A 10135-nucleotide genomic window follows, 5' to 3' on the forward strand; every position below is an offset into this window, starting at 1 on the left:
TCTTTACATGAGCAGAAGAAACTTGAGATTCAATTGCAAGTTTTTCTATATTTTTTGTATATCCAATCAATAACATCAATACAAATATTAAGAACTTATTACTTAAATTATCCTGCTCTAGATTCAACAATTGCAGAAGAGTAATATTTTCATTATCTTGCACAAATTTCTTTTTATATTTTACAACTATAACCATCTTGGAGAGTGTCTTTATCACCATTTTTTGAACTTCGAATGATTTTGCATTTAAAAATTTAATAAGTTCTGCCATAAATTTGATCAAATATTATTGAAATTCTCAATCAAACACTACAGACAGAAGACAGCAATAATTTTTTCAGTCTCACTTGAACACTCTAAAATTTTAACTAAAGACACAACAACACCAGCACTAACAAGAACTCCTTTATGAGAATTATATCTCACAATCAAAGAAATTACTTTTGCAAATTTTTGTTGAATCTCCAACTCAGAAGACCCCACAAAAATCAACAAGAACATGAACAATATTACTAACTTGAACAATCACCTTCACGTACTTGTCATCTTTCGAAAACAACTTGGTAGAGATCTTGGAGTTTGGAGTTTTAAAAAGAAAAAAGGGACCAGATTGGAAGGGAAAAAAAGAGTTTCTTTCACTACATTAGCTAGAAAAAAAAGAGTTTCTTTCACTACATTAGCCAGTTGTTATATTGCTATCATGGCAGGACTTCAGTCTACTTCAACTTTTCGATGATCAGTAATGAATATGAGAAGGTGAAAACTAAGGTACAATCGACTTCAAGTGAAGTTGATACTTAAGAGCCGTTAGATGATTTGATTGATTTGACTAAATTTTTCAATTTCACGTAAAGTCGACTTCACCTAAATTTTCACCATATGAAAAATTGCTATAAAATTTAGAATGCAATCTTAAAGATAAAATTAATAATTGCTAATTTTAATGACTATTTTAAATTTTGAATGTTTCAAAAACTATTTTAAGATTTAAATTAAGAAATAAAAAATAGTATACCAAGATGTTCCACTTTGAAACAAATCTTTTATTAAAGTTTTAAAGCATTTAATTTAAGGAAACATATTTCAATTTATATTTATATCCGTTAAGTAAAAGTTGTATTTTGATTCCTACAATTGAGTTTAGTTTATGAAAAAAATCATCTAAAATGATAATACTAGTAAAATAGTAAAATAATACTTTAATCAACATTTATTACCTATGAGCTCCACTATCTTAATTCAAGAATAATTAATAATGTATTTTTTTCTAAAGTGATAATATAACTTTAGAAGAGTTAGATCTATAATTTATTATATCAAATTTCTAGTAAATTTTAAACATTAAAATGACAAAATATTTTCCTACTAAACAAATACACTTAATTCCTTTTAAAGAAAATTTAGTTAAATAATTACTTTAACTCTTAATAATCCTTAAAAAAAAAAACTCTTGTTATTATGTATCATTTTATGATAATTTTTTCTCTAAAATTAAACTCTCTTTATTTGTCATTAACTGATATGAAATTATAAAAAATATAATATTTATTTTATGAACAATGGGATCAAAAGACCAAAAAAATAAAAATACTACTTACCTAAGAGTTTGGGAAATGGGAATATCGATTTTTCTAAAATCACCTCAAAAATAAAAATCAATTCTCATAAAAGTAATACTTATTTTATTTAATTACATTTTTATGTTTTAAAATATTTTTATTTAAATATAATAAGTTATGGTTAATAATTTACGAGAAATAATGTCTTTGCCAACTTTTTTTTAGGTTCAATTTACTAAAAGTAATTAGAAATAAATAACCGATAATAATTAATAAGTCAAATTCGAATAATAAATTTTTTAAGATATGCGGCAACGTATTATCTTCGTCATTGAGCTCAGTCTCTGAAGTGCGAAGTGTTGAAGAAGCTCGTGCGGCTCACAAACCCTAATTCAAATCCCTAATCCCCAAAACCAATAGCATTGGGTGTGGCTATTGCTGTTGCTGCAATCTGCAAAGGCACCAACCATGTCTCACTTTGGAAGGTCAGGTCCACCAGACATTAGCGACACATACTCCCTTCTCGTTCTCAACATCACCTTCCGTACAACCGCCGACGACCTCTTCCCTCTCTTCCACAAGTACGGCGACGTCGTCGACATTTTCATTCCCAAGGACCGCCGCACCGGCGACTCCAGGGGCTTCGCATTTGTTCGCTACAAGTATGCCGACGAGGCTCAAAAGGCTGTCGAGCGCCTCGACGGCAGGGTCGTCGACGGCCGCGAAATCACCGTCCAGTTCGCCAAGTACGGTCCCAACGCCGAGCGCATCCACAAAGGTAGGATTGTCGAATCTGCTCCCAGATCTAAGCGCAGCCGCAGTCCCAGGAGAAGGTAGCGTTTCGAATTCTGTATTTCTTTTCACTAGTTCCCGTAGTTTGTTTTCGAGTGATATGTTTTGCTATGGTTTTGCATTCACGGTTCGCTTTGATGCTTGAATCGGATGCAGGTATCGTGATGATGATTACAGAGAGAAGGATTATAGGAGGAGGAGTCGCAGCAGGAGTTACGATAGGTATGAGCGTGACAGGCACCGTGGCAGGGACAGGGATTATCGTCGCCGGAGCCGGAGTCGGAGTGCCAGTCCGGACAAGGGTCGTGGAAGGGGACGCTATGATGATGATGACCGCCCTATCCGTAGTATAAGCCGTAGCCGGAGTCGGAGCCGGAGCCGGAGCCGGAGCGTAGATAGGTCTTCTCATGCTCATAATTAACTTATTCAACTTTTTGTTGTGATGGTGTTATAGATTGTTATAGGAGCATGCTTGGGTTTGATTAGTTTTTAGGAAGCTTTTATCATAGGCTGTTTTTGACTCCAAATAAGCTCGTGTAATGTACATTGACTTTTCCATTGTTGCTGCTGTTGTTTACTTCCCTGTAGCCGCTCTCCTGCTAGGCGCAGCCCAAGTCCTCAAAGGAGTCCATCCCCTAGGACAAGTGCTTCCCCAAGGAAGAAGAGCCCTAGGGGTGAAAGCCCTAGGACTCGCAATGGACACTCCCCTACACCTGTCTCGCCACGTGGTCGTCCTGATGCTTCCCGTAGTCCATCACCTAGAAATTCTGATGGTGATGTGAGTAACACTAATATTCACCTTAAAAGTTTCCAGAGAATGTCATACTTGTTTTTATCAAGTGCTTCCTTTTGGCCTGTTCTGACTGTTAGGTTCTACTATTCTTTTTTCAGGCATGAGCTATGTTTCTTGAAAATTCGGGAGACGCCTTGAGTAATGCAGATATGGCTATTTTGCTTATGTTGGATGTTTTGATCATTGTGAACGGTCTTGTTGGAGTCAAGAATTTTAAGAACTATGTGCTGGTTTGGTAGCATCATACTTCCTCAATGTTTGAATGCTATTCATATTTTGATGTTTCTTATACTTGGGTATTTGGTAATTATTGCACCTTGTAGTTGGTAGATTGATCTTTCATTCCATGACAATTGTTTCTTTTGTTTCATCCTGTTTGCATTTTTTTTATTGGGGTTGCATGTCACTTTATAGGAAGCTGTGATTATGACTTAATTTAAGCTCAGTTAATAGAAGTCGCAATTTATGCTGAACAAATCTTTTGGTTATATAGCTATGATCGGGAAAAGTGAAATGGACTGATAGTGTCATGTTGAGATTGCTGCCGTTGATGCTAATTCTGTGTTGTTGATGATTGACCGTGAAGTTGGTGCTGGTTGCAAGAAAATGCTGGTTTTAGAACTATGATTGTTGGTTTGAGAGATTTAGCTGATTTGGTTTACTCCTGAATAATATGATTATTGGTAAGATATTTGGTTTGGTTCCTTATTTCTTCAAAACACGCTCATAAACATTTAGATTTTTTATATATTTATTTGGTAACCACATTGTCCTGCAAATATTTCTGCAACTTGATGTACACAAGTTGAACATATTTTTGTATGAAGTAGGAATCCTAGTCTATCGTAGTGAGTCCTAATTTAGTGTAGCATTTCCAGTCAGAGGGAGTTGGGAACATTATGGTGACACTTTATGGCCTGTTTGTTTTCCATGCCAAAAGCAATGACATACTTCCTTTTGGCAAGAACTGCTTGGAAAGTGTAATGGCAGAAAACAAACGGGACATCAGTATGGTATTTTGGGGGGATATTTTGCACTTGTCATTGGTTATAACATTTTCCTATTTAATGTAGTTAGGTATGTTATATATAAGCACGCACGTGGCCGAAGTGACGTGGTAGCTGATACATCTTATGTATGATATGCTTTTGTTCGTGAATAATATGAAGAATTAACCAATAGCTGCTGCTTGTGGCTGGCTGTTGCTGCCTTTTTGGGGTTGGTCGGTTTGGCAGGGGTATTATCACTTGGCACTGAACATGGCTATCTAGCTTTGCTACTTCAAAGATACTTAACACAAATGTTTTTACTGTTAATAGTTTATGAAGCAGCATTCTCATCTATTCTCTTATGTCATCTGAAGATACATAAATTTGTCAATTAGGAAATCGTGGCGCCATATGTGATCACAATTACTGTTCTTTACTGATTAATGTGTCATAGGATAGTGCATGAACCGTCCATCCCCCTTGTTTGAAATCCTTATGATATTTTAGTAACTAATTTAGTAAAACTTATGCTGGCATTGACGTAAGCCTAAAGATTTTATTGGTATGAATAAAATAGATGGCAGTGAATGGGTTCTATAACATATTCATTCTTAGACTTTGATATTGGAGTTAAGTGGTTTAATGCGTTGATATTTTGGACTCATTTTGTAACAATCTAAAGTCTCACCCATTTTTAATGCCTGTATCTCTCTTTCTCTCCGCGTTGAAAGAATCTGTTTCTTCATGAAGTACAAGCATAGTGTTTCAAAGGCTGTAAAAATACGAAAGATTGAAAACTAAGTTAGCAGTTAAAAAGGTCGGAATATTAAGTATGGATTTTGTTGAATAATTTTGGCTGGTGTGTTAGGATATTGAAATACATGAATCTGTCGGGTTGTAAATATTTGAATTTCTTTGCTTTATTAGGGATTTGGAGTCCGTAACTTTTTTAAAAAATCCTCATAGATATTTGATCATTTAAGATATTTGATCATTTAACGGTTTATCTAACTATTTATGTCATAAAAGATGATTGTTTTCTATGTATGTGTATATGTATATGTTGATGGCTAGTTTTTATATATTATTGTAATATATTATACAATATTCCATGTGCTGTTACAACACTTAACTATATTTTGTAAAGAAAAATTACTTTAAAATTTGACATCTTTAACTTGCATGCAAACAACGGCCCGTGTCAATGAAACGAATAAGCACGAGTGTGTTTGCAGAGAACTAGGGATGGACGAGATCAACAGACCAGGGATGGACGAGATCAACAGACCGTCGGCAGTTATACCTTACAGGTTAATCACTACCACATATCAGAAGCTCCAGTAAATTTAATGTCACTTGAATGCCATTCTGCGTACTTACAAGTTGCGATTAACGGCATGAGCTAAATATTGTTCCAATACATTATGAATAATGAATGATTGTGCTTTTCATTATGAAACGGCAAAACTACATAAGTCTCGCAATCGTAATTGCTCCTACAAGTCTAACAGCTATGTCGTAATTCTACGCGACTTTTCTGCACAAAAGCAACTTTAAATAGAGAAACACTGTTGGGAAGCATAGTACCAAGTAAGAAGAAAGTCCCACGCTAAAGTATGTGCAAGGGTAAAGAAAAACTCAAGAAAGCTTCTGTCTGTACATATGGCCAGGGATACGAAGGTGGATATATTCTTCCGAATTTCCAATAGTCAATACTTGGGCAGAAACAGGCCATCAACTGGTATTGGATGCAACCTCCTGAACTTCGTCATATGTGTTAGTCTCCTCATTAAATGAATACCTGCGTTTAACATTCCAAGTAAGCTAGTCACAATTATAAGCATATAACTCTCATACTGCTTGATATTATCTTCTATTACCATATATCTATCTATCAAATAAACAAAAAAATAAATAAAGGGGGTAAAGTTTTAATCAATGCATGATTTAGCAAAGTCATTAAATAAAGACGTCAAACATCAAGATGAATGCAGGCGTACAACACAAGCTGAGATAAATGTGCAGTACCATTGGCCCGACACCGCAGAACAATATAGTCCTGTGTTTGGGTCGTAATAATAGCCCAAACTACTGCTGTAGTAGTACCTGGACCAAAAAAGAAATTGATATCAGATCAAGATTTGAACAACATTTCAAGTCCAAAAAATTAAAAAGAACGTCATTTTAATAAAAGAATTCATTCATGGAAAGAAGAAATGTAGATATGTATCATTATTCTCTTGTGACTAACGTCACACTTTTGAAACTATCTACTAAAAAGTAAAACACAAGAGAAAGAGTCATACCCAGAAGATTCGTCATACACATAATCATTTTGTAATGCTCCACCTGGTAAGAAAAGTACAGCCATATCAAGTTAAAAACTAGTTTCATTTTTTTGATAGAATTGTTGAAAACCAATTTAATAATCAGCAGCAATAATTTCTACTGCAAATGCAAAATCTGTTTCTGAAACGTAAATATCTTACACACACTTTACCTGAATTTATGGCATCCGTAGATGGTTGACTAACTAAATTATTTTCATCGCTATGCTTAGTGGTAGTATTCTCATCATCAGCAAACATATCATAATCATCTGCACCACTGCCAGAGACTTCGGCAGAAGCTAAATTTGGATTTGATGTGCCCATGGCCGCAGTGGAGAATGTTGCAGAGGGCAAACCAGAATCCATGTCATCAGAAAGCAAGCTTTTCTCCCCATTTAGAGAAGTATTCGCTTCAGTGGAAGGCATAGATGTGCCTACTCCTTTTGCCCGAGCCAGTTTTTCATATCCTTCTGGAAAAGGGAGATTATGGAATATGTAAGCACCAAGCATTTTATTTCTACAGTGCAAAGGTTCGCTTGCTTGCTCCTCATAAAACAATAGATATCATCAATTAAGGGTGATAGGTCAAAGAGAATGTTGAATAAAAACTGTCAAGGACCACTCTGAAAAGGAGAAAGCTAAAGCTATTATGTGGATGTCCAAATATGATTTTCACTACCACAGTACCACATTACAAAAAGAATTAAAAAAAGAAAAGAAAAGAAAGAGATCATATAAAAGCAAGTTCTATCTCACATTATAACCAACATGAAAAATTTAATCCCTGCAACATAAAGTAAATAATATAGAGTATAATGCCATTATAGACTATGCTTACCTGCCTCGCGCTCAAAAACCTCTTTCTTTTCATGATAAACATCAATTTTCACAACACCGAGGATCTCAATAGGCTATTATAACAAGTACATTTTTCAATTATGCCTAATCTAGTTGGTCAGAATAACTTAACTGTATTCACCATTCTCCATCAGCTTCATGGCATCCTCGGTTAGTTGGTCAAACACAATCTTAGTCTCGGCAGACATTTTTGCCTTTCTGTCACTGTTACCTTTTAACCTTCTCAAGGCTTGTAAAACCTATTGGAAGAAGTTTGAGTTAATACAACGCAGAAGACCACCAAGCCACTTAATAAAAATAAACATAAGTATAAATTCAATCCTGCTTAAGCACAATGATCTACAATTAGCAACAGAGAGAGAGCAACTGATCATGATATAAAATTAGTAATGAAAGTAAGTTATCCATTGCATATAAATTTATCATAACCCTTTTCTCTGGGTAAAAAGGAATCTGCCAACAATGAATGAGATGGGAAAATACAATTGCAATATTTCAAATTTTCTGTATTTCATTGTTCATTGTTTAAACTTACCTGTCAGATCTGCATATTCTGGACAGGTTAAAGTATAAATCAATTTTTACAACTCATGGTCATAACTAAACCAATTTCCACCTAAATAAATAACACAAGAATGAGTTGTTGAATAAATATGTTGTACTCTACAATCATGCCTCAGTAGAGGAAAGACTTCAAAATCAAAGACCAGAAAATTAAGAGTGGGGGAACATAGGCTGACCGTTTCCCCAGGTTCAAGAGCATTTGCAATCCGCCTCTTCATGGTTCCAATATCTTTAGAAGAAAGGTCTTCCACCTCCTCTTCCTCATTAGTTGCTTCATAGCTTAATGCAGCATACTTTGGATCAACTTCAACATTATCAAGCCATGCATCCTACAATAGTCCACAATAATTTATCGACGGGATCAAAAGGAAATAGAAATAAAGCAAAAGTGAAAAACAGTATAAATGCCATACCTTGATTTCTTTCTCTCTAACATATTCAACAAAATTTCCAGCTGCATCGAAATAGCCTTCTTCCCTTTCTTTATCTAGGTTGAAGGGTTCAATTTGGATTCCATCATCAACAAAATTCTCATTATCCTGTTGAAGTAATCAACTATCATGACCTGCCTATCACTTAGATGAATCAAATAAAAGGCGAACATTGGAACACCTTGAATATAGCAATAACTGCAGAGTTCGGATAGTCCGATACTAAAAGTACATCAAAACAACATCCTACACGCAACAAACTTCAAAACAATATAATTTACGTTAATAAATCTTCCAAGTTCTAATGTTAATTGGAATATATCAAAAGACTGGATACAGCAAGTTTAGGTTAAACTCCAACTAATAGCAGGGTGCATAAATGCAAAATGAAACTGTCAACACCATCCATCAATCATATAAAATGTAACCTGCTAACAAAATTCTATCACTCTAGATTATTATCAATTCCATTCCACAGACAAAAATCGGCCACGAAGTAATGTATAGTCACCCTAGTTTTCATTTGGATAAATCTACAAATCACTCAAGGTAATCTCAACTCCTTTAGGCTGCGTTTGTTTATAGGCACGGGACACAAAATCGTGTTTGGCAGATGAGACATGGACAAAGATATTCTGACCAGAGACACCACTGAATTAGTGTATTTTATGTCCATCCTTATAGGAATGAAACAAAGACACTAACAAGAGACACCGCTTCTATTTTATTTTTTCTTTCATTATTCTTGTTAATTTTTCATAATTATATTTTTTATTATTATATTTTTCTTCTCAAATTTTTTTAATGAAAAAAAATAAAAATAAATTAAACTTTCATAATTTGTTCTAGTTGATTACGAAACAATATTCAATAACAGTAATTTGTATGTCTCTATCCTTTGTGTTTTGTTCAGTGTTGCATTCAAAGGTATACTATCAACAAAACAAGTGAAGGAAAACTTTCTCAAGAACAAACCTCATATGTGACTTCAGCAGCAGTTACATCATTTGAGGCGCCTCCAGTGTCATCAGTAAAGAGTTCAGAAGTGATCTGGGTCCTGCGTTTGGCGCGCTCTTTGGCAGCAACTTGGGGATTCAACAAGTCAGTTGGTTCCTCCTCCTCAGCCTTTGCTTTCTCCACCACTACTTCCTCTCCTGGCTTCACTTTCTTTCCCTTTGGAAACCTAACCCTTTTTGCTCTGCATACATACATTCAGAAATTCAATGCAAGCATAACGAAAAGTCATAGCACGCATGAACATCATGCAACTTCGAGGGAGCTCAATTCGCAATATTCCGGAAAAATTGTTATTAAATGAGATTAGGGTTTAAGGGTGTGATGAAGAGAGATTACGGTGGCTTTTTGTCGAGATCGTCAGCATCTTCCACGAAGGGACGTTTACCGCTACTGCGAGATGATTCACCCGCCATTGATGCTGCCCAACGACAACAATGACAAATTCAACAGATTTTGAGCTGCTCAGAGAGAAAGAGAGAGAGTTATAACTCGCGCGGAGTCGCCGACTCGTCCTCGTTGGATTTTTTGCAGGGTGCACTCGCCCGAACGTTCTCTCACTAGTCACTACTCTCCCCTTTTTTTTTCCAAAAAAAAAATTGATTAATTAAATATATATTAGTAGGATTTAATTTTCAAAAAAGGTTATATAGATATTCAATTAAATTAATAGTGACTTTAAAAATTAATTATTATTTATTAATATGATAATATATAATTAAACGTTTGTGTAAAAAATTATTATATAATTTATGTATAAAAATTAAATTCTTATTATTTCGAAAATATTTTTTTGTTTATTGGG

At 34.8% G+C, this 10135-nt stretch overlaps 2 protein-coding genes across 2 annotated transcripts; one reads left to right on the top strand and one right to left on the bottom strand.

Annotated features, from left to right (window-relative positions):
* Positions 1-1859: 1859 nt before the first annotated feature.
* On the top strand, positions 1860-2714 carry LOC107468653 (serine/arginine-rich splicing factor SC35; the record flags this gene model as incomplete). Its single annotated transcript, XM_016087982.3, is given in 2 exon segments — positions 1860-2392; positions 2508-2714. Coding segments are annotated over 2 exon segments (572 nt in total), but the record flags the coding sequence as incomplete, so codon positions are not given.
* A 2764-nt stretch (positions 2715-5478) lies between these two features.
* Positions 5479-9902, bottom strand: LOC107468685 (uncharacterized). Its single transcript, XM_016088021.3, has 10 exons — positions 9670-9902; positions 9292-9514; positions 8299-8424; positions 8062-8214; positions 7434-7560; positions 7302-7343; positions 6634-6933; positions 6440-6482; positions 6162-6239; positions 5479-5934 (listed from the first exon to the last, which is right to left on the bottom strand). The coding sequence occupies exons 1-10, from the start codon at positions 9744-9746 to the stop codon at positions 5868-5870; spliced, it is 1236 nt and encodes a 411-aa protein (XP_015943507.1). The 5' UTR covers positions 9747-9902; the 3' UTR covers positions 5479-5867.
* Positions 9903-10135: the final 233 nt, after the last annotated feature.

Source organism: Arachis duranensis, chromosome 10, assembly GCF_000817695.3.
Source record: "Arachis duranensis cultivar V14167 chromosome 10, aradu.V14167.gnm2.J7QH, whole genome shotgun sequence".
Taxonomy (NCBI): Eukaryota; Viridiplantae; Streptophyta; class Magnoliopsida; order Fabales; family Fabaceae; genus Arachis; species Arachis duranensis.

Excerpts from the sequence above, each read along its gene's own strand:
- LOC107468685 (XM_016088021.3), bottom strand. The coding sequence starts at position 9,746 with ATGGCGGGTGAATCATCTCGCAGTAGCGGTAAACGTCCCTTCGTGGAA. Across the intron at positions 8,425-9,291 it reads CTGCTGAAGTCACATATGAG|GATAATGAGAATTTTGTTGA; the intron begins GTTTGTTCTTGA and ends TTACTTCAACAG. Across the intron at positions 5,935-6,161 it reads TCTGCGGTGTCGGGCCAATG|GTATTCATTTAATGAGGAGA; the intron begins GTACTGCACATT and ends TGTTAAACGCAG.